The sequence below is a fragment of the Rhea americana genome, unplaced genomic scaffold, assembly GCF_003343005.1.
Source record: "Rhea americana isolate MKP2758 unplaced genomic scaffold, rheAme1 scaffold_37, whole genome shotgun sequence".
Classification (NCBI taxonomy): Eukaryota; Metazoa; Chordata; class Aves; order Rheiformes; family Rheidae; genus Rhea; species Rhea americana.
In genome coordinates, this window is record NW_028186501.1 from 6,254,390 (window position 1) to 6,278,340 (window position 23,951).

At 47.8% G+C, this 23,951-nt stretch overlaps 1 protein-coding gene across 6 annotated transcripts; it reads right to left on the reverse strand.

Moving 5' to 3' along the window:
* Positions 1–2,654: 2,654 nt before the first annotated feature.
* On the reverse strand, positions 2,655–17,950 carry LTC4S (leukotriene C4 synthase). 6 transcript variants are annotated; one of them, XM_085312889.1, is made up of 6 exons: positions 17,611–17,950; positions 6,881–6,978; positions 5,044–5,143; positions 4,042–4,112; positions 3,711–3,798; positions 2,655–3,308 (listed from the first exon to the last, which is right to left on the reverse strand). In XM_085312889.1, exons 3-6 carry the CDS (start codon positions 5,106–5,108, stop codon positions 3,182–3,184), a joined length of 351 nt encoding a protein of 116 aa, XP_085169015.1. In that variant the 5' UTR covers positions 5,109–5,143; positions 6,881–6,978; positions 17,611–17,950; the 3' UTR covers positions 2,655–3,181. The 6 variants fall into 6 exon arrangements, with proteins under 6 accessions (XP_085169015.1, XP_085169014.1, XP_085169010.1 ...); XM_085312888.1 differs by lacking the exon at positions 17,611–17,950 and adding an exon at positions 7,512–7,715; XM_085312884.1 differs by lacking the exons at positions 6,881–6,978; positions 17,611–17,950 and adding an exon at positions 7,512–7,718 and having other exon boundaries at positions 3,711–3,792.
* Between the last annotated feature and the right edge of the window lie 6,001 nt (positions 17,951–23,951).

Consider the following 23,951-nt stretch of genomic DNA (forward strand, 5'->3'; position numbering starts at 1 on the left):
GTGCCGCGGGCCGGTCTCCCCCTGCGCCCCGAGGGCCGAGGCCTTCGCGGGGCCCGCGGCCCCGGGCCTGGGTGCTGTGCGCAGCCCGCGCTGTAGCAGCGCCATCTCGCGAGACGCTCGCTGCCGGCTGCCCTGGCCCGGCGCCTCCTCCGCTTCCTCGCCCCGGCGGCAGCAGGGCCTGGGGCCCCTTTGCCCCGCTCCGCTCCCACTCCGGCGGAGGCCAGGCCACTGGGGCAGGCGCTCCGGGCTCAGACCCTTCCCCGCTTGCCCTGCTCCTGCCTCCCCCACACAGACTGTGCTGTTACGGAGAATTACAAAGGGAAAAGCCTTGCATACAGCTGCCATTCAATGCAAATGACTGACTGTAAATTCATCCAGCTCAGAGCAAAGGGAGGGCTTGCAGACCGGGAATTGCAAGCTAAAATTGCTTTAATTTGCAATTGAAGAGGAGCTGCCAGGGTGTGTGCGAGCAGAGCAGCATGTTTAGGCAAGGCCTTGACTTTCTCAGCACGTCCCTTTACCATCCTTAAGCTGTGGATACAGCAGTTCGCAGTCTCACAGCTCTGCCCCCGGAGCACGTGCTGCCAGTACAACAGTCTTTCACTCGCATAGTCCTACTGTTTCTCTTGCCTGGCCCTTTGCTGAGCCAGTGTAGTCACCAAACCAGACAAGAGCTAACCCAGGGAAAGGAGAAGAAAAGCAGGAATGCTGGCTTAGTGTGCTGAACGGGCTTAGCAGGAGCCAGCAGCCCACACAAGAGCAGGATGGGACCCCTTGGCCGTGGTGGAGAGCAGGGAGGTTGAGGACGAGGGGCAGAGATGTCCCCACCGGTGGCACCAAGCCTTTTGGCCAATGCAGCACTCGCAAGGACCTGGTGCAGGTGGGAGTTTTGCATCATGATTTCAGATGGGCAATTGCATTTCTGTTAGACTGGAGCCCCCAGAGAGGTCTGTCACCAGCTCAATGATGGCCTCCATCTGCAAGCCCTTGGGGTGGTGCAGACACGCAATATCCCATCTAGCTGCCAATGTAAAATTGACTCTTCGGTGTTTTTGGAACAGATATAAGGCAGGCAGAGCATGTCGATACAGCACCGGTGCTTCACACCAGTGAAGGCTGCAGCGTTTTTAATTGGGTAAAACCTGGAACCGTTTACTGTGTCGTTGAATCATGGCCCAACACAATGCGATTTTGATTGATTGCAGTCCTGAAGCAGGAGAGTAATGACAGCATCCCCGGGCAGAGGGGAGGAGCTCTCCTTCTGCCAGAGGTGCCCGACCCCGCCACCGACAACCATTCGCAGGGGACCATGTGCCCGGTGGGAGAGCTAGCAGCCCTGGGCAGCCGGGGCCGGAGCCTGGCTGCTGCGYGCTAGGATTTTTAATGGTCTGCCGTGTATCCAGGGCGAGCAGCCGGCTCGCTACAGCCAYGCTGCTGAATCATTAACGTCCTGTCTCTGAGTCATTCTGCAGCCCCTTCGCTCGCGCGGAGCCGGCAGGCCTCAGGTGGGTAGCGTCTGCGGGCTGGGATGCGGGGTTAGGAAACCCGTTGCAGGGTAGAAGACGGAGGCTGGGTCCACAGAGCCGGTAAGCGGTCCCACGCCAGCCCGAGACAGCAGCCATTTGACAAGGAATCGGGACCTGCGCTGGCAGCTGGGGCTGGTCGCTCTGCTTTGACTCTCTGGGAGGTGATTGCTTATGCTGGTGAAAAAAAATGCAAGGACTAGGAATGAACTTTAGGAGATGGAGGGACGTATTAACCCCAGGCACAGCCAGGGTTAAACACTACTCAGTGTTTTACCAAAGTTGCTAGAAGGAGTTATGTTGCTGTTTATATTGCTGTGACATCTGGGGACTCCTGTGAAGATGGGGCCCCACTGTGCTGAAAACTTCAGACAGATGAGTGCTGTACAGTTATTTTTGTTTGGATTTAAGCCTTCCCCTGCAACATTTGCCAACTTACTTGGCAACACCAGTGCAAAGCAGGAGAGCCAGAAAGGGAAGCGGGCCGGGGGGCTTTGCTGCGCCGGGCAATTAAAATGCGGGGAAGGAAATGAAAACAATGTGAAAAATTAATCACTTCCAAAAAACCCCTCCTTTTGTTCTTACCACCTAAGATAAGATAGTAGAGAAGGGAGGAGAGGAAGGCAGGCTTTAGATCATGGTTAAATTGTCAGCACATTAATGCAGTTGTTTTTGCTCCTGGACGCGATGTGAAGTCCCTCGGGGGATATAACACAGGGCAGTTCTGGTGTTTTCTAGGCTATGTTGCAAATGTGAGAGGACTGATGGCCAAAAGGATCAGCATTTTGAATGCTGAGCTCCTCTGAAAATCCGTCCCTTCTGGTCGCAGAGGGGCTAAATTAGAGGGAGGTCTAAGCACCTGACACCCCCCCTCCACCGCCAGCYGGAGTGACCGTTCGGTGCGAAGTGCCACTGCTCCGGAGGAAATCAGCCCTGAATCCCAGAGCTCAGCACCTCYCAAAATTATCTTCTTGCTACTAGTGCTCTGAACACTTCTCCCACAGGACATATGCTCACAGTTTGCATCGCACTGTGCATCAGGGAAACCGAGGCAGCAGMCTGGTGCTCCAAGCCCATAGGCAAGTTTTCATTCTGTGCTAGATGTGGATGCACAAGGAGAAAAACAGCACAGCAAGCTTAGTGCCTTTTATTGGCAGTAGGTGTCATACATGCTGTGGCTCAGGAATATTCAAAATTATATATGCAGTAGTGGTTACAGGTTTGCTCAGTCTGATTTACAGTATCATCCGTGGGCAGTATTAACAACCATTACAGCGGCATTAACAAACTCTCTTTGGTGCTGTTGATTTGCAGGCAGGTGCTTCGCACAGCACAGCCGTTAATATGTTTGTGGCCACCCCGTTCATCCCTCATCTCTCTTGTTACGCTCCAGCCCACAGGTGGTTTCAGACAAATGCCTGGCTTAGGTGTTGCTCAGACATGGAGCACTTGGCATAAATAGTGCTGTGGGGGAAAAATAYCTCCCAAGTATCTCAGTGCTTCTTGCCAGTGCTGAGCAGCAGGGAAGGAGCTTATGAAAACTCCGGCAAGGGTGCATTTGTCACTGGGGGCAATACCAGGTGCAGCCAGCCTGTTACCGTGAGGCCAGGGGGAGCAGGACTCGATGGAGCGGACACCTCCAAGAGCCGAGGCACGTGTCACGCGGTGAGCAGCCGCAGGATGTTCAGCCCCACATAGTGAGCGAGGAAAAAGTGCGAGAGGCCCACAGCTGCCACTGCAACGAGGACCCAGAGAACTCCGGTGCCAAAATATATGGGGGCAAGCCTGGCAGGAGAGAGAAAGCGTGCTGAGACYGAACGCCGCTGCTCCCGCACAAGAACAGCACTGTCCTCCCCGGAGAGCCGGGAGAAGGCTGCGTGCAACGGCAGCCCCTGACTGTCCCATGTCCCCTGCACGGGGTCCCGCACCCTGCTCCTGCCTGAAGGGAGTGCACACATCTGCATGGGCTAGGAGCAGCTCTTCTTTTGCCCTGTATCTGTCTCTCAGGCCCCTGTCGTGTGCCAAGCTCTTATTACKCTTCAGGGAGAGCTCTGGCAGGGCTGATTCATTCTGGGGCTCTGAAGCAGCCTGAACAGGCAGAGGGAGTCCTGAGCCCCCCTTCCTAATGCACACAATGTTCCCAAATTAGAAACTCCAGGGGCTACTGCTTATCAGGCAGGTCTTTACCTTTCTGAAGACGACGCTCTATATCCCATAAAGTAGCAGTAGCGAGAGCAGAGATAGAGCAGACCCAAGGCTGCGGCCAGACCTGCAACTGAGACGAGAAATGACAGTGACCGAATCCAAAGGCTTTTTAGAGCTACTATAAGCCAAGTAGGTGGCCCAAGAGTGGAGTGGGAGAGGCTTTGTGTCCTCATGCTCTACGGTCCCATTAGAGACAGAATTACCACCTAGTTCATTGTTCAGAAGGTGAGCAGGTCCTGAGGACCGTGCCAACGCTGCTGACATGCTAAGGGGAACAGATCCAGCGTCAAACCAGGTAACGGGCTATTCTCACCTTGATGGAAGAAGAGGCCAGCCTGCCACAGGAGTGCCAGGAAAATGGGAAAATACTCAGAGGAATTCACCCTGGTAGGAAAGAGGAAGGTCATAAACAAGGGAAAAGGAGATCTTTCTTTCTTTTTGCAGCTTAAACCCAACAGTACGAGCCATGAAGTCTCAAGCAAACTGCCAGAGATGAAGTGCTGGAGAGATAGCAGGGACCCAAAGCTCCAGGTGCTAGAGGAGTAGGTCCTGTCATGAGGGACTCAGAGCAGCCTGAGGCCCAGAGATGAGGTCTCAGTGTCAAGGTCCTCCCCACCAGCCCATGTACACAATCAGAAGAAGGTGCAGTTTATACAGATAAGGCCATAGCAGCTTGGGCTTCACGCAGGAGTGCGAAGGAGCCCTTAGCTGGCAGGACTGTCTGTACAKCTGTGCCTGTTTACCCAAAGGCAAAGGCAATGGACGTGAGATCAAGTTGAAAGTGCCTAGGCTGACAAAGGAGCAGAGGAGGTGATGGCTGGTCAGATCCTGATCCTCATCCCCTCTTCTTTTTGTGCTGCTCAGCTAAAGCAAAAGTGGAAACTTCCTTCCTCTCTGCCCTGCTCTGCAGCTGCATCCATGGCACAGAAGTTGCCACAGGGATGCTGGATTCCGGCAATCCCCTCCCTGCCCCAGCTGAGAGCTCTCTGGGAGCTTGTACATACCTGTGAGTGGAGGTGAGAGCAGTCCTGAAACTGCCTGAGGCTTTGACAGCACTTGCCTAAATCCTATGACTCAGGTACCAATAACTCTATCATTCGCAGCCCTTCTCTCCACAGCAAAGATTGGTGTGGTTTCTATCAGCAATGGCCAGTGTCTTTAGGACTCATGAGCCAACACAGTTCCAATGCTGATTCTTACATTCATTAATATAACCCTGAGGGAAGTGGGTAACTGCTGAATTACTCCAACCAGAAATGAATGGCCATGCAGAAATTGCACATGAGGTCTAAAAAACATAAGAGAAGTTTCTYACTGTGCTCGAAAGATCCTTTCAAATTCAGGTGGGCCTGAGATCTTTGGAGGAGAAATGCCAAACATCCGCCTAGCATAGATCACCTGGAGGAAGAAGTAGGCTGCAGTGAGAGAGAGAGAAAAAAAGACACGAGTCAGTCATCTGGCAGGGCCTGGTGGGACCAGAAGCCTGTGAGGGACAGAGGCAGATAATGCAGCCCCCTCTTAACTTTGTACCCCTATGTAGCAGAGAAAGCTGGGTAAATATGCCAGCGAAGTTTCAGACACAGGAAAGGAATGACCCAATGACAGTCAAGCAAGGACAGTGCAGTCATGTATAATCAGCAGATATCTGGTTTCTGGTTACATAATTAACAGGCTGGCTATTATCAATAGAAATTGTTATACAATTTAGATGCATTTCTTTGCTGACAGTTTTAGCTTTTTAAAAATCTTATTTTTTTTTCTCTTCTAAATCCTGATATCTGAGTAGGGAACTGATGGCTCAGAGAAGCCACCCAGATATGAGTTACACAGCCATGCAATGTGGAACCATGGTTGAGAGCTATTCCTTGAGACCTACTCCATCCTGCTGCTCCCCCTTCCAGAGCTGCAGTGCTCTTTTTATTCTAAAGTCTACATGAACCTTGGGAACCACTGTGAGCCTGCTTATCCAGCAATGAAATACTACATTTTCAGAAGAGATCTACCAAGAAATTTCTAAACTGAGAAAGGATGTCAGTTCAGAGGAAAGAWATCTCTGAGACTGGTCTAAAGACTCATTTTGTTGAATTTCAAAAAGCAGATTAATTATCAGGCCACTGTCTGAAAAGCAGRGTGGTAGCAGAGCAACAGCAGAAATGAAATGCAGCCAGTGGACACATGGTAGCTTGACCYAGCCAGTGCTAGGGCATGTGCATAGGATGGTCCTACCTTGCTCCAGGACTCCCAGAATTGTGACAGCAGCCAGCAGATGAATCTGATCCAGCATATTGCCTCTTCCACACCCCAGAAAGCCTGATTTCCTGGCAGCAAAGGTTTGCTCTAATCGAACAGGAAAGATTTGTATGCAGTGTGTAAAACCAGAAGGGTTCTGGCTTGCCTGTTWCTCTAGGCACAATGGCAATGTGAAGTGACAGAGAGAGGGTTTATGTAGTATTTCTGTTCCCACCCTCTCTTTTCCAGGAATGTGTTGTGAGGAAATCGGAAAGCCTGTAGAGAACTAACRTGAGAGATAAGAGAAGGGAACTAGCTGCCATGTGGGGGAACAAATCTTAACAGCCCAGGAGTCACTCCCGCTGCRGTATCTGGTTTAAAAACACTCCTAGTAAGCTCCACGGCACATCTTTCTTGCTGATGCTGTGTGGGAAAGTGCAGCCCCACTTGGGCTGTTCTGCACACGGGTGTTACAAACTGCCCGWGTGTCAGGGATCACTGCGTTTCGCTGAATGTCACTCGGCACCAAGACGTGTGGCATGGGCACCGTGCAAGACTTACTGCCATCACACAGAAACTGCAGCAATGAAAGCTCCCAAATGAAAATGCCACTGCAACTGGAAGATAGGACAGAAAAAAGCATAGAAGCAAGAGCTCTGTCTTGCACCGTTCTGCTTTAGGGAATGCTTTTAGGGATGAGTGCTGCAGAACGACGGTCAAAGACACTGAGAGGGTTTCAGAGGCAGTGCTCCTACCAGAAAGGTTAGGAACTATGCATTTGAGTCCKCTGATCAATCCTCAGCCAAAATAAYTCTCATAGCAAACAGCAGCGAGATTTTTGCGCAGGTAAAACCTGCAGAATTCATCAGGATTCAGCAGAAAGACAATGGTGCTTTCACGCATGAATGCCGGGAGTAACCTACCATGTTAACATCCGTCTAACAGCGCAAAACCGGCCCGCTCCGAGTGGTCACACTCCCTGCTTGGTTTCCTTCCTCTCCATTCATCCAAAGAATTTTCTCTTCAGCCCAGGGGAAAATAAAAGCAGGTTAAGACAAAGAGATCCTTAAATTCCTTCAGCAGAGAAAACAATACCAGACTCAAACAGTTTCCAGAAATTATACGGTAGATTTGATGTTTTTGATAGACTTTCTAGGAAACAAGAAGCTAGTTCACTTTTTGCCTCCCTACAAGGGACAAAGACAATCAAAGAGGCTCTAACAATGTCCCRGCTTGGTATTTCTCCAAATACCAAACACAGATGCCACCATTTTTCAAGCATCGCATGTAACATTAATAGTTTCATATCAGAACTGATCCTTTTTCATTTCAGCAACTGCTTAGAAATACGAGAAACACTGTGTTTTGTGTTCTCCAGCTTGACTGTCAAAGAACCGAAGGACTTTCCTGTGTCAGCGTTACAAGGGCAGAGGTCTCCCAGTGCTCAACAAAGTTTGTTTTTCCTTCAGCTCCTTGTATGACTAGAGCCTGCTAGCAAAAACAAAGTTTGTATATATAGGGCAAAACAACTGAGCAAAAAAGAGCCGTGCTTACACCTCAGACTACAGCACAGCACAACGTGAGTCGAAAGCATCCAATGTGTGCAAGGAAAGCCTGGCCAGGAGGAGCTGTGAAGGCTCACGCAGGGCGCTCCCGCTTCCCAAGGCATCCTTAAGCACAGGACATTTCTCGTATCATCCAGTCCAGTCGAAATATAACAAGGCTAAGTAGAAACCTGAACAAATAAACACAGATATCACATTCTTTTCTCCTCATCCCTCCCCCATGAGCCTAGTTTTTCAGGCTGTCTCTACCTCTTGGAGGGCACAAGGTTTCCTCGTCCCCGCCTGCCACCATTAGAACTGCAGGTATTTTCCCTTCTCACTGCGCGTTTGCAAGGGGTGGGTACAAGCCCCTTCCTTCYCCAGCACTGAACGCGCTTGCTGACAGTGACTGGTGGATGACGTCCACCAGCTGTCGGCAGCCCCGCAGGGTCCATCGAGGCATCGGCAGCRGGCTCCGGCTGGAGGACACGGTCCCCTCGCCTCTCCGGCCTCTGCCACCTTCCTGCCCTCCGTTTACAGCTGCCCAGGTGACTACACGACCACATGGTGACTCGGCTCAAGGTGTTGGTCTGCCAGAAAACTAACCAGGTGACGAGAAGAGTATGGTTCTTCTGCAGCTGGCTCGCTGAGCCGAACGTGTGCCCTGCAGCTCTGCGCAGCGAAGGGGCAGGAAGGTRCGGCTGGGCCGGGGCACAGGGGAACAAGGCATCACTGCTGCTGTCAGCCGTCTGCCGTGACACCGTGACACCAGAATAAGCGCATTGCAAAACCATCGCCCCTTCCAGAGACACCGCTGGAGGTATTTCTCTCTATGGCCTGCTGCTAGCATCACTCTGCCACCTCCTCTTCCTGCAACCTTTTGTCCGTTATGCCTCCTAATCGCGACCGGTAGGGCTGCAGCGTGAGCAGGGTTGCAACACTAATCCGGATTAAAAATGATCTTCACAAGAAAAATGAGCTCACAACYGGGGGAGCTGTGAGCAGCTGCACGGTATACAGTGCCTACGGGCAGCAGAGGGGAAGGAAAAGGCGGCAGCAGCCCGGAGTCAAGCGACGTTATGGGCTGGACTTTATTAGTGGAAGAGGAAACATTTTGCATTGCAGCAGCTTACCCTTCAGCTGGGAAGCAGGGAGGCTCCTTGTCCTTCCAAACGTATTATAAAAACAGACAAATATTTTCTAATCTTTTCACAGTTAGCACTTGYGCCTCCTTTCCCTTCGAATCCTTTTGCAGCCAGTGAGTACATTCAAAGCTGTGATAGTGGAACCGCAGCTGGGAACAGTTAGCGTTTTTTCTAAAAGCCACATTAAAAAAAAAGAAAAAAAAAGAATAATTTTCAATTCAAAGGAATTAAAAGTCACATAGGAGAAAAGGTTGTTTTTCTTTCAGTTCAAAAGAATTAAAAAGGGCACATCCCACAGCACCTCAGCCTGGGCAACAGTTCCTTTAGGTAGGGGCAGTGAAGATGCAAAACCCTGCCACTGTTTCCTTCCCAGCTGGACTTTCTTATAACTCAGCCCAATGGTTGTTCTTGGAATTTGTGGATTTTGCAGCTGGAAGGGAAAGGACAGAGGCTAAAAACATAGCAAGAAGAGAGCTCTCCATGATTTCATCCATTATCACCATGAAGCCGGCTGTGTTTGGCCATTCCTAGGAAATGGGGACAGTTGTAGGCAATTTTGGCTCTGCTGCTCCCACTGCACTCCCAGGAAGGTGTGAGCTGGCTCAGGCCTCTTGGGCGCTGTGGCTCTGGCATGAGCCCTGGCTTCTCTATGCTTGGCATAGCCTTAAAAATTTTGCATGAGAAGAGTTACCACAGGCTGTGTCCCTAGTCTACACAGATCTTCCTTTCAGAAAGTAAAATAGCAGATGGTTGGTTTTGTCAGCAACATCCAGGCTGAGAAAGACATCATGTGTAGTATCACTTGGTATAGAAACCCAGTATATATTGGAGATGYGTGTTAGCCTGTTGATCTAGGCTGACGTAAAACAGATATTCCTGAGATTGCCTAATCTGTGGCATATCAAAGAGGTCACATAAATAAGCTATGTTCCCAAATGATTATTCATAGAAAAWTTGTTAAGGGCCAAAACAATCTTTCATGAGCTGCTTTCACCCTCTGCTTGAATGTTGCCACTGCATGAAACAAGACCACGGTCAGTCATTCCCACTGATGCTCTTTTTCATCTCATTGAAACATGAAGTGCTTCTCCAGTGATGGCGGGAAGTTTCGTTTTAAAGATAAAATGGGAAAAACTTTCAGAGAAGGCCAAGGCTTTGGAAAATTATAGAGATGAGTATCCTATTTAGGGATAACTTGGGGAAATTTTGTAAGCCTTCCTTCTAAAGGAGTTTGGTTTCCTTTATCTGTATACAGACTAAATCTGGCTAGTSGGGATGTCAATATAAAAGCAATGCCAGAATGCTCCCATCAATTCATCATCAAAAGGCACTCACACGTGTAAATGAATAACAACATTCTTTTAYGGCTAACATCTGTTAAGAATATTAAAACAGAGAAATTTAAACCTTCTCGTTGGCCTGCCTTGTCTCATAATACTGTTACATGGAGCCAGTTCTGTCCAGGTGTTTTGCTGATTTTCCTTTTCCCTTTTCAGCAAAAAATGTCAGAAATAGCAAATAAAAGAAAAAAAACAACACCAAAAGGGCAACTGCACTTCAGACTAGCTAGAACAGGGCTGAGCCCCTGGAGTGAGACGTGCACAGGGCAGGAAGGAGAYGATTTCCCGTACTGAGGGACAAACAGGCCTTTCAAACATCTTTAGCAGCTCTTATGTTAACACACACTTAGCATTATCCTCTAATGACACAGACAGAAATTACAAAGCTACGGGCCACATCAGAACACATCAAAGGCGATGGAGTGCAGCGTCCCCTTCCCGGAATGAGAGGGGTGGTGAAATAAGGCTGTTTCGGTGCTTTATCTCGCCGGGGCCAGAAAGCCGGATACCGGCCATCCTTCATGTTATGAGATCCGGCAGGAGGTCAGTTGGGGCTGAGTGAGGGCAGCTTGGAAAAGATGTTTTTTAGAAAGGAGTTTGGTGTTCATGCCAGGTCCGCTGTGAGCAGAGGAGCCCTTGGGCTGCCCGCAGGGGGAATTCGCCTGAGCGCGGGAGGTGCCGTAACCACAGAGCCGCGGCAGTCGGGAGGGCAGTTGTCGCGACAGCATTGCGGCAACTTTTCATGCCAAAATCCTCTCCTGGGGGGATCAGAGGAGAGGTTTCAGGGAGGGAGAAGAAGAGGTACTTTACGGTGAGATGCGCAGGAGGAGGAGCGCTGTGCAGATGGGGGCTGCCGGTGGCCTCTTGCCGCGCCAGGGCTGGGCTGCCAGCTCTGATCCCAGGATCGCGCTGCTGGGAAAAGAGCGGTGCAGGGAAGAGCTGCAAAACCCACCCTGGGGGCTCCCTTCCGGGYGGGAGCTGCATTTGAGCTCGAGCCCTCGCCGTCAGTCCTCGCCGCAGCCTTTCCAGCCGCCGGCGTGGAGGAGCTCCCACCATGAMCACCACGATGAGCCTGCACTGAGCGAAGAAGATGCTTGGAGTTGCACATCCAGACGCGTTAGGAGACAGATGTTTTGTAAAGCTACATTGATGTCAGTAGCACTGAGGGTTTTGAAATACAGCCTTTGAGGGAACCAAAGGAAGATACTGCAGAGGASAGCAGGAAATTATTTGGCCTGCTGTCCTTTGAACTGCGCTGCTCTCGGGCCTGGAAGACGCCATGAGCAACGTGCCCAAGGGTTGGGGTGGTGGGGAGGGCGCGGAGCCTGCGGCAAGCCTGGCCCCAGGCAGGGGATGCTAGCAAGGGTACCAATGTTTGGCTTTTTCCTTACGAAGGGTTGTTAACGCCGAGCAAGCAGTGCAGAGGGGCTGCCTGGGTTATGTAAACAGCCAAGCCCAGAGAAACTTGAACAGGGCATTGTCCCTTCTGCTTCCAAGGGAGAACTTAAACAGAGCTGGTCTCCAAATCTCCTGGCGTATGGTCAGGAAGCAGGCAGCAGTCAAGCATCACGCAGGCGAGAGGGCGAGCTCAGGAGCAGATGAGTTTCTGTTTACTGGTTATTCCTCCTCGTTGCCTTTGTTTCTGAGCACTTGGTCTGAGCCCGGCCAAGGTCGAGCTGGCCTGGGTGTACTCGACAGGCCTGGCAGAGAGCCGGCTGGCCACGGTTAGCCGCATGTCCCCGCTCCAAGGACTGTCCTCGGGGAGCAGCACCACACGAGTGTGACTCCTCCACCCTGCTGTCAAAACAGCTGAGCCCAGACAGCTGACTTGGCTTTGCTCTCTAGCAGTAAGGGGAAACAACTCCTACCCCAAGTGTCTCAAGTTGAGGGCACCATTTAAGATTCCAGAAGCCTAGGCTTGTTCTGGAGCCTTTTCCTTTCTGTCTGTGCTCCTGGCCTGCAAAGTGAGTCTGATGCTATTCCTGAAGGGCCTTTCAAGGGGCTGGAAACCCCCCMCACACACCCAAGATGCCATTTGCATTGGGTGCAAATATTGGCATCATTCTTCCTTCCAGCACCGGCSTTGGGCAGCGAGCACAGTTTCTGAGCGACTGTGGCTTCTCCAGCCCCCAGCAGTGTTGGCTCACAGAAGCCAGTGCATGACCAGGACCTGGCAAGTAGAGTCTTGTGTCCCAGGGATCCAGGACTTCAGGGGGGCTGTAAGCTAGAAAATTTTGCTCTTCCTACAGGCAAGGAAGACCTCTGAGAAGCAACTAATGAGCTCATCACGAAGAGACAGCTTTTGCAAAAGGTGAGAAACAGCTGGTTGGCAGGCAGAGTAGTGACCAATCATACCCTGGGCCAAAGGAACTGCTTTAGAAACAGCTGGGCTTATTTTTAGGGTGTGAAATGGTTGCATGATGCAGTTGTGTAAAAGAATAGAACAGTAAGAAGCACTGCTAAATACCAAGCTTGCCCGCACACTCCTGCTTTTAACCACAGGGAGGCTGAAATAGCAGTTCAAGTGATGTGACAGTGCAAGGCCATCTGCCTTCTCACAACCTAGAGATGTGATGGATGGCATCTATAAATGCTCTGACAAGAAGACGATTCACCAAATGACTTTGGGCAGCTATTCAAGCTCCTGATTACAACTGCACTGTCTGTACCCTGGAGTTCTGCTAGAGAAAAGGGGAGAAATAACATGCAGTAGTTTGAGGATTTCTTGTAGATCTTATCACAAGTAGTCCTCCACTGCTTCTAGTTTTCTGATATGGTTTCACAGACCTCTGTGCATTCAATGTTTGCCCATACATTTTAGGCAGACTTTCACCAGCATGCTAGGGATTTGGACAGGTAGCGGAATGGCAGAACCGGAAAGCATCCAGCAATATGCTGTCATTGGAAGCTATCAGCCATTCCAAGTCAGCTCCTTCCTTGAGACCACCAATCACTGCACCCTCAGAAGTACCACAGTTGAGTGTAGTAAACTGAGGAGTTACCTTGCTCTGTCCTATAGCTGGTGGAGTTATGTTGCATGACATTCGCAACTTCAGCTCTGTTAAATGATTTTTTTCTCTGCTCAAATGCCTGTGCATTGACTGCCCGAGCCAAGGAGACAAAAGGCAGATTTGATCAGGATTCCAAGAACTGCAGTTGCTACTTCCCCATCTGTTAATGTCAATATGCCAGTCTGGAAACGTTTTGAGAAAATCTTGCTTCCTTGCTGATACATATCCCTCACAAGCCATCACACTTCAATACATTGTCTGCAAAACATGTAGATATGCTCTTTTTGATTTGCGTGTGTGATAGCAATCAGTAAGATGGAGAGTACTGGGACATGGATCCCACTGCCCATACCATCACACTTGAGGAATCCCATTTTCTAGAATCCATCCACCTCCTCCATGTCGTGCAGGATTGTAATGCTGCATGATAATTTTGCATGTCTTGATGTCAGCCACTTCCATTACCAAAATTTTCAGCGCCAAAATTATTGCTCAATACCTACTGCTGTCCAGGCTTCTCACTGCAAAGATAGCATTCACCTCTATTTATGTATGATCAGAGTTGTTTTTCTGTATGATCTGGGGTCTGGCATGGCAAAGCAGACAAGCACAGCACACAACTCCAGGAACTTGCTCTTCCATATTTGAAAGCTCTGGTGTTAGAGCTGGTCATCATTGTTTTACACTGCAATCTAGTCTTTCTGTTTAGTATCTACAGAGATCCCAAACTAGTGTTATACTCTAAAGTTTTAGTGATTACATGTAACAGCTTGTTCACTTTATTCACTGTCTTGGTCTACTCATGCAGAATAACCTTCCTAAATTTTTGGCCGTTGCTATAGTTCTGCAAATACCAAAGAATAATTTGTCCTGCCCTTTAAGTGAACAAAAGAGTTCCAGTATCTGTGCGACAACCAAGCTTTTGGCAACAGGAATAACAGCACTAGAGATGAAAAACAAAAAGTACATTAATGTAGAAAAGGATTTAAAGAAACTCAAGCTTAGACTTCTACAACTGCCAAAGAAGAGCAATAGTGTCTCATGAGCTATTTCAAAACACTTTCACTAAGCCACATGCCACAAGAAGAAAATTAACATTGTTCTTATCTATATGACTGCTTATCATTTGCTGATACAATACTACAAGGATATTGCCTGGGCATAGGCAACCGAATAGGATTTTAATTCATTGACATCACCAAACCAGTAATTGCTTGCTGTTAGCTGTTGGCCTGTCCGCCAAAATTTCCAGTGCAGACAAGACCAAAAGTGATAGGAGTTGTGAAGCAACCAGAGAGCTCCTGGGGCTGTCTACAAGTAGGTTCCTTCTGAGCTACTCACCTGTAGCAATGGAAATGGGCAAGAGAACGGAATGCAAACTCCAAAGGAGCTTACTGTACGCTAGCTTTAAGGATCAGTCTCACCTTTCATATAAAGACACACCAACAGACAATGCTGCTCCTATTTCCAAGCAGTTTTCTTTTCAATCTACAGCTGTACAGCTGTCAACCAGTCAGTAAAATCCTTACAGAGTTATCCTTAATTGCATTCTTTTGGGAGAAGTTTTACTACGATATGACCAGTTTGTATAATTCTTAACTTCTGCCATAGAAGGAAGTGGTTATACAGGAAGATACAATTCAGTCCATTGGAAAGGAACTCTTCAGGAGACCAGTGTTTAGGTTATTGTTAAAGCAGACAGAAAAATCTTCCACTATAATTTCTACCAGATTCAATATTTACAATAGATTAACACAGCCAGCTATTACTTGCTGAACACTTACTTCTTCGCCAGTGATAATAAGTTATATTCCTTCCAAAGGCCTCATGATCAACTCTTTCARTATTTAATATTTTTATACTACTAAACTTCTTTACCACATATATAGCCTTTCTTAACCCTACATACTTTTTTAACATCATACATATATATATATACACATACATAAATACATATACATATATATGTATTAAAATATGCATATAAAATCAAAAAATCCATGAAGATATGTAAAGCAGACCTTGGTCTGGTAATCAGTTTCTAACAATTAGTGAACAATTAGGAACAACTTTCATTTAATGAGATTTTGCTGTTTGCCTCACATTTACATCTTCATATTGAGAAAGAGAGGAGGATCTATCTGATTCTCTTTGCTATCTTGTAAAATGGTATCAGAAAACAACCTCTAACAAAAATCTATCTAGCATTACGGAGAGCTTGCAGCTCAGCCTGCTTTTACTTTGGATATAGATTGTTCAGCAGCAATAAGAGGAAAAGCCCTTGTCATTGAGCTGATGGACAGGTAAAAATACACCTTTTGTCARGACAAATCAAATATTAAAATGTCCCAAAATATCAAAGGAAGATAATGATACGTTTTTATAAACTAACTCAGTGACTGATTCAAGTTCCACATACTGTAAAAATCCTACTTGTAAAAATGGAGAGGCTAACAGAGAAACATATAGAATAATGTTTCAAAACAAAAATAGTGAGCTTATGTGCTACTTCACTGGACTGTTATAATCCACAGTTTCTAAGAAGGCAAACAAGAGGGGCAGATCAGCTGCAAGCCTATTCATCTTGGCATGGTTAACATGCTCTGAAAGAATTCAAGCTCCGAGCTAGCCTTGTTTCTTGATGGAAAACTAAACCAAAGGAGCATAAATCACCACAATTTGGACTCTGGAATTTGTGTTTGAGAACAGCAACATTCCCTGAGGCACAGCTGATATTTTTAATTCAATCTTACTCAGACCTGTCTTTTCATTCTTCCTCATTTTTTTAACGTTTCCATTGAGCTGAGTAGCAGCTTGCCGTTCTAATTTGTTCTATTTCTTTCAGTTACAATACTCACCCATGATTAATTCAAACCTTGAGTGATAAGATCTAACTCTAAGAGATTTCACTTGAAAAAGAGAGCAAAGGCTGTAATGTTTCCCTTGTGTAACCTAACCATTCCTTTCACTCTTCTGCCAAGCAGACATTTTCTGTAACTGATTGCAGGCTATTTTCACTTTCCTATCAGCCTATATATCAAAGGAGGCTTCTCATCCCTCGATTTCTGTTTGCTTTTTTAATAGCCAACCAGTTCTGAAATCAGTCCCCACCTCCATGCTCCATTGGGGTTTCTACATAAGAAAGCTTCTGTGTCTTTTAAATCTGTAGAGAATACTACAGGGTTTGTTTCACATACACATAGCTACAGTGCTGCTTTTAAATCTGTGACTCACCCTTTTCCCTGGAAACATTATTAAAACAGCCTTGTTACGTTTATGCTTTCTTAGTAATTTCCAGTTTCTCAGCCTGCTGCACCAAAAACACGGGTTATTCTAACCTCAGAATGCCAAAGAATGGCAAAAACAGCACACCCTTTGGATCATGTTAATCACCCTCCTTACTCGAACCGGAAGGAAATTTAGTAGATTCCAGATTTGCATTTACATCTTCTTTGGTTCATATATTCTTGTYTAGATCTGCTTTAAAAAGGTTCTTTGATTTCTGAAATAACGGTAAAGCATCATTTCCTTTATTCTCCCCAACAAACAGCAAGATACGAACTCTGTAGATATACCGAGAGGAAGGGCTGTACCATTCCCCGGATGTGAGTCAGGATGAATAGAGGTGTCCAGCATTAATAAAGGGAGAAACCAATCATTAGCYACCTCATCTCCACTTTGCAGTGCACAAGCAGCTCCAAAGTAGGCCTCTAGGCTGACACAGGTACTTGCCCGTGATGCGGACAGCCTCAGCCTTCTCCATCTGGGCCATCTGCCTTTACAGGGATATTGCCTGATCCTTAACAGGATCAAAGCAGAACAGGTCTGCTGTTCTGCTTTGAAGGGTCCAGATACTATCCATCAGAAAGAGCTTTCAAATGTCTATAAAGACAATAGCAGATCCCAGGACTGGGTCTCGTGTTTACCCTGGGCTCCAGGGAGCTCCTGGACCAAGTACTGTAGCATAGATATTCTCGTGAAAGAATTATACCTCCCCATAGTACACACCTTGCAGCACTAAGGGCTCAAACTGACATGAGCGCTAGTGAACCAAAGGAAATCTTTCTCTGTAATCACTGAAATCATGGAGCAATGCATACAGCATGGTAATGTCATCTTGGCTTTGTCTGCTGCAGAAAGATGCAAGAAAAAGCAGACAATTCCCACAGAAAATTCAGGCAGACCACAAGGTTAGACCTGCTGATGTTGGCTTTGCTGGATACAAGTCCACGCAGTGGGCTGGAAGTAGGCGCTAACTGCAGCCCTCCTCTCCGTCCTGCTGCTGTGTTCATGCAGATATAGCTGCTTTTCCCAGCTGGAGCATGGCTTAGCAGCCCTCTGCTCCAACTGAGACAAAAGTCATTAGGAAAGACTATGTTGCTTCTAGATTTCAGAGGACAAGCAGTTAAGGGACCACCTCGGGACCCGGCAACTAATCCTTTCCTAGGGGATTACTCTCACAAATACAAAAAGCAGCAAATCCCATAAAGCCTTCACCCCTGGCTGCTTTGCTCCCAGCAACCAAGGAGGGAAATCTGTTCCCCATTCCAAATCAGCTAATGCTGGGCAGCCATAGCAAGCAGTAACTTCCAAAGCATCTGTACTTTACTCACCAGAGACATGGTCCTGTTTGCAAAAAGTGGCGAGCACCTGTGAGCAGCTCCCGCATGGACACTCTGCCCTGACAAGGTAGAAAAATGTCAGAGGCATGTCTCATCCCTAGAGGCAAAGGGAGAATTGGACCCTTAAAAAACAAAACTTTATAGATTTATCTATTCCCCATCTTCTCTTCCTGCACAGGATGGAGCCATATTCTACAGAAAACACCAGGAGGTTCAATAAGAAATTGAAATCCTCCTGCAGGGAGGAGAGGGCCAGATGACGCCAAGAAGGGCACAAGACCGGGCCCAAAACTGCACAGCCAAGCGCAAGCACTGGCTGCTGGCAAGGGAGCAAAAGCCTCTGCTGGGAAGGAGATTTTGATGCATTTTTACCACTAGAAGGCAGTGGGGAGCTGCAAATCTGAGCAGCTGGGCCTTCAGCAGGACACTTTCCCAGGAGAGACATGCGGAGAAGGAAAGCCTTTCGCTCCATTGTGCTGTGCCTTTTTTTCTTTTTTTTTTATCTTATTCTTCCTCTTCTTCGCTTTCCTTAAGGAAAACGAAAGCACTGGACAYTGCAGCTTACAAAGAGAATCTTGTTATAATAACAAACAAACAAACAAAAGGTTATTACCTTTTTGGGTAATAACCATATAAGATGAGAAAATAAAAACATCAAAAGGGGGAAAGCGGAGATGATACTGAAAATCCCAGATGCACAAGCAGCCAAAGGTTGGCAAATGCATTAGAGATGCTTTACCTTGTAGGCATCACAGCCTCCCCAGGTATAATAAGTGGTGTCCTACCTACACATGGCAGGAATCCCAGCCTGGATTCTTCAGCTTAAATTTGCTGAAGATTTCCTGGACACTCCTTGGAACAGAAAGTTTTTGTGCATGAGCACGGTACCTTCTTGCCAGGCTCAGTTAGGTCAGTGAATACCCCAGGTATTCACTCCCTACCTATGTGCACTGTCTCTCTCTCCCACCTCAGGCATCTCAAGCTATTTCTATGAAGAGTTTTTCCCTGGGAGAGCTATTTCTTGGAAGCAAGTCCATCCTCCACAGTACTGACCTACAGAGCTCTAACAGCCAACTTTTGTTAACGATGGCATTTTAAGTGGTTGCCAATTCAGTTTTCCACTTGGGCCATGCTGCAGAAGATACTGTTCTATACTAAGGACACCTAAATGAAACGTATGTCCCACCTCAGCCCTTCTCATTCACAGTGAAGTATTTTAGCACAAATCTATATTCATCAGCAACGAAATTGGGTTTTAGAGATTCAGTTTCACAAGCAGTTTAAGCTTACCTGCATCTGTGTTGCTCCTAAAAAGGACAGTCCTGCTAATCCAGCTGAAATCCAATGAAGTGTGTGCCTGACTCAAGCCACTAAGCAGCCGTGTGAGTGAAAGCACAGAGGAAGGAGGAAGATGCAGGGTGGAAAACTGATAATACAAAGAACGGGCTCCGTATGAAACCACATGTGAGGGCTAAGTGAAAACAGTGTGAAAAGCCAAGCGTGAAAAAAAGAAGAAAGGTTCAGACACCTGTGTTCAGACTACTACCCACATCTGGGTTTCTGTTCTCCTTAAAATAAGAGGTTGAGGCTTTGTTGTTCGGATAGGGACAAAGGCCCCCCCAAAATGACCAAAACAGTTGTCTCCTCCAGTCTCATCAGCTCCAGGAGCAGGTCCCTTGCAAATGGGAGAGTGGAGGCTCTGCACAGGAGTTAAGTGCTGTTAAATCTCTGTTTATTGACTTCTGCAAGTCGGGATTAGGGCAGGCCAGCGGTGTGAGGGAGCCTTGTGCTGTTTGCACGGCATGTGAGGAATGCAACTGCCCTAGCGCTATTTCTGCCTCTCTTTTAAGAAGGTGACAAGGTAGGGGAGGTGGCCAGCTGCCAAGGGCAATACTGTGCCACAGGCAGGCCAGTTACCCCAGGGGGCATGCAGCTCCAAAAAGCCTGGTTTCTCATGCCGAGTTGGCGGAGTTTCCATCCCCTGGGGCTACGGGGTGATGTGGGTGAGGGTGGGTGGGTTCCCTTAGTGATCCTGGCCACAGGGCCTTGCACTGATCTGGAGCTGTCACATCTCAGGAGGGAGCAGAAGAGGCTTCCTAYGTTCATTCCTTGGTCGAATCAGTTGAGAATTTTTCCTGTCCATCTCTCCCCTAAATAATAAATCCATTTAACTGCTTCTTTTCCCCTGTAATTTTCTACATTTGAGTTGAAATTTTATTTCCAATAAATAGGCCCAATCAGACTGTGAAAAGTTAAGACATTAGGTAACTTGACCACTGAGGAYTGAAAATGTTTATTTTTCAATAAATAACTGAAAATTTCCTTAGTGAAAAACTCTAAATAAAAATACCAAGTCTTGAACCAGATTACCTCCTGGCTGGCCAAGTGCAAGTTGGTACTGGTTCCTGTGGTATTTTTGTGCTGCTCTATGAACACTAGTTGCAGAGGAATTAGAAGTGAGAGTGCCGTGCATTTCCCCACAGCCACTGAGCAGCTGTCGGAGGACAGCTCTCATCAGCCTTGGCTCCTCTGAAACGAGTGAGCTAAAGCGGAAAGACTCTGTCTCACCACAGCACTATCATTGGGCCAAACTCCTAATACAAATCACAGTCCCTCTCTGGGTCATGGCTCCCAGCGGAATGATCATGTCGTYCTTTGTGATACAAAGTTTGAGAGTCACTGATGCACTTAGGCCACGAAGGCRATAGTTTGTGATCGTTGCTGGCAGCCTGTAGCTTTACCTGGCTGCAGTATAGCACTATGTTTGCATCCAAAGGGTATGCTGCATTTCCCCAGGGAGGGAACAACCAAACACAGCTCTCAAGTCGCCAGAAGACACCTGGAGTTCAACTCTTGTTGCACATGTAGCAGCTATGGTCAGAYAAAAATGCTGTTAAGTTGGGTTAAGTTAGGGAGGACACAGTTCTTGGCACATTCTAAGGACATCCTCAAGCAAATCTAGGTCTGGTCCATGAAACAGCCTGTGGAAAGGGGCACTGCTGGAACCAAACTCTGCCTAGCAACCTGGTGCAATGCCTGTATGAGGTGTAAAAGCTGTGATACAACCTAAGGAAACCATCAGGATCTCCCTATCTTATGTCAAGATCAAAGTTGCATCTCTTGTCTTTTCTTGGATACTTCTGAGCTTCTGGGTACCAGAAGTTTTCTGTAAAGTTCCTATTCACAGGGCATTTTCCCAGCCTCTTCTGCCCTTACGATATCCAATGGGTTGTGTATCTTCTTCCACTTCCTTGCTGTGTCTCCCTGTCTCCTCCTATCCATCTGCTAGTACTCTGACTCTGGTTTGCTGTTGCTCCCTGTTGCTGCTTAACCTCTTCCCCTTATCACAATTAATTTATAACATTTCTTACATTCACTGTTATTATCTTTGAGAATGATAGGATTTCATTTTTTCGTTTAGACATTTGGGCCCCTCTCTTTTGATAACGGCAGTGTATCTTACCCTGCTCTTTTCTTGGAAGGGATTCTCTCCAGAGATCTCATTGTAAAGAAATGTGTTTTCCATGGAAAGCGCATGGACATTGCCCTGCACAGAGATGTAGGCTTCTCTTCCCTCCTGCAGTTCAAAGTTTGAAAGAGCAAAAGTCAGCGTTCTCCTGCTGGTTATCTGCGTGTATGTCAGTGCAATGTCACTAATGTCCTGCGACTTCTGGCTTGCTTTATTTTCCACTCACTGCTTGCCAGTTTTCCAGAGCAGAATGAGATCTGAAAAGATCTACTACTAATACTTGAAACACAAGGAGAGCCCAAGCAGTGTGGCAGTGCATTAGAGAGAATTAAGGGTGGAAAGCACCTGCTGAAAACAGGAGGGGCTTCTCTACCAAAGGAACAGCCAGGGCAAGAAAAGCACCCCTACAGGGCAGTCATTTAAAGCCACCATTCACTCATAAACTGGGGATTGCCTTGTACTTCTGAATGTGACGTATTCTGAATGGGAACCCTAAACGTCAGGCCTTTCCGGCTTAGCCACACTGCCCGTTTCATGTCTCTCAGAATTTGCTTCCAAAATCAGAGATGAGCGTGCTCCCCATGAGTTTATCACTGGATCTGGACAAATCTCTTGTGGTCAAGCGTGCAYGCACCTAAATGGTTTTCTTTGACAATGTCGTGTTTGCTGTGTGGTCTCTGCCATCCCTCTTTTTTCCATCGCCCTGGCATTCCATAGACTACGCTAAACATACCATGTTCTCAGCTGCCAAAGCACTTACATCTCTGTGCATGCTTCTTCTCTTCCCTTTCTCTTTTTTTTTCTTTTTTTCCGGTCATTTATCTGTCTTGTGTTGATTGCGTATTCCTTCTATCAAAGCTCAAACCGCTCGAAAATGGGGGGATGTACTTYTAGCAGCTTACGTATTTTTTAACTCACAGCTGTCCTGTCCCTCCCATGACAAAGCAGAACAGGCAGGAACGGGGTTGCAGGGCCGCCCGCCCGCCCCGTGATTCAGCAGGTTGTAAAAGGAAGGAATGTGGTCTTTTTTGGGAGAGGGTGGCCTGCGAGAGAGAACGGGGGAGGCGYGTGCGACAGGCCTGTGGGGTATGCCCGACTTCCTGGTGCTCGTGCTGATCCCAGCAATTGCCTCGTATTGCGTTATCCTGCGAGTTACAGCGCAGTAGCTCTGGGGAAGGAATAACCTGTTTCAAAAGGGGGGCTTGAAGGGTATGGGGGGGGAAATTGGATTTTTCCTAGATTAGGGAGGGAGCTTGCTAAATCATACTTCTTTGTTACCCTTTAAAGTATTCCCTCTGTGGTGTTTTTAGGTTCGTATTTAAGGTATCTCACATGCTGTATGTTGTTTGTGGCTGCTTCTCTGCTTGTCTTCCTCGCATCTTCTGTTCAATTTCTGGGTGTAAATCAGCCTACAGGGAGGTTTAGGAGCCAGGTTGGTGGCTTTCTAGAAAAACGTGAGCGTTTGATTCCAAACTTCAGTGTAAACAGAGATTTGCTGATTTAGTTTATGCTGAGCCTTATTTCTAAACACTGGGCCTCTGCTTGCTTTGTCCTAAYGTGGTGGAAATTTCTCTGTGGGGAGACTTATGTTGCTGACTCATTGTGTCGACTCAAAACAGATTTATGTTTACCAAAAAAAAAAAAAGAAAAGAAAAAAAAAGAAACCCTTGTCTTTTTTTCTCCTTCCCACCCCTCTTAGCAATATTGAATTTGGTATTCTTACAGAATACTTAGTATCTGCTGGAAGGGGCTGCAGTCCACAGCCCATACATGAGCCTGCTTTAAAGTGGCAAATTGAGATACAGCTTTCAATTTAACTGTGCTCATCTGGAACAGTTTGGAAATACCTTAAAGCAGTATTACTGACAGACAACAGGAGTCGGCTTTCCTCCTCTTAGGCCCCTGCTCACCCCCATCTTACGCTGTCATGCGTAGGGGAGCAGGAGGCAGGGATTCCTCAATTTTAGCCTTGTTCTGCCTGTTCCTCRGGCGTCCCATGCAAACCAGTTACCCTCCTCCTGCCTTTCCTTCCTATCCCAAACAACTGGGGCAGGACTTCCTCATTTCCCCAGGCTTCTGGAATCATTCAGACCGGTAGATGTTCACCATTTACAAAGCATTTCACTTACACACATTGTTAATTTTGGCAATACAGCATTGCTTTAAACTTCTGGTATTATGCAAGGCCTCCACGGGGCAGGATGACTGAAGGGTACCGCACGTTTTGAACAGGTTGGAGCACGTGTTAGGTTTAGCGGTTTTCTTAAACCTAACTGAGCARTACCAGGTATTTTGTTTAAATATAAAATTCTAATCAATACGAAGAAAATCTTTTAAAACTACAGGGTTAAAGAAACAGAGAATGGAAATAAAGATGGAAGCAGCGTTTAACATTATGGAGCGTGAGCGGCAGGACAGGCAGCGGCCCACGGCCTCCCCACAGGGACGCAGCGCAGTGCTCCCCSGGCACGGCCACGGGCAGAGCCAGCTGCACCATCACCCCTTCGGCCTGCAGCGCTGAGGCCAGGCAGCCCCCGTGTGAGGGAGCGGGCTGCGGCCGGGCCTAGGCAGCGCCACCGGCCGCCCGGCCACGCGCCCGCACTAGCTCCTTTCTTGCACAGCTCTCCTACCCTCCCCCCTCCCCCGCCCCGGCATTGCCCTTTTAAGCACCGCAGCGCGCAGCGACAAGAAACCCACTGGGTCTCCACCCACATTTCAACGCTCCCTTTAGATAGCCAATCGCTGCGCACTTCCTGCAACCCGGCCGACCAATAAAAGCACTCCACGAAGGGAAGCGCCGTTGGGGCGTGTTTTGAGGCGGGCGGCTCGCTGAGCGGCGGCGCCCTCAGCCAATCGGAGCGCC

What these genes read in the sequence shown, in the direction of transcription:
- LTC4S (XM_085312883.1), bottom strand. Translation starts at nt 7,626, where the DNA reads ATGCCTTGGGAAGCGGGAGCGCCCTGCGTGAGCCTTCACAGCTCCTCC. An exon ending in GCTGTGCTGTAGTCTGAGGT is followed by an intron (nt 5,144 to 7,511) that starts GTAAGCACGGCT and finishes CTCTCACTGCAG; the next exon opens with CCTACTTCTTCCTCCAGGTG. An exon ending in AGAGCGTCGTCTTCAGAAAG is followed by an intron (nt 3,309 to 3,710) that starts GTAAAGACCTGC and finishes CTCTCCTGCCAG; the next exon opens with GCTTGCCCCCATATATTTTG.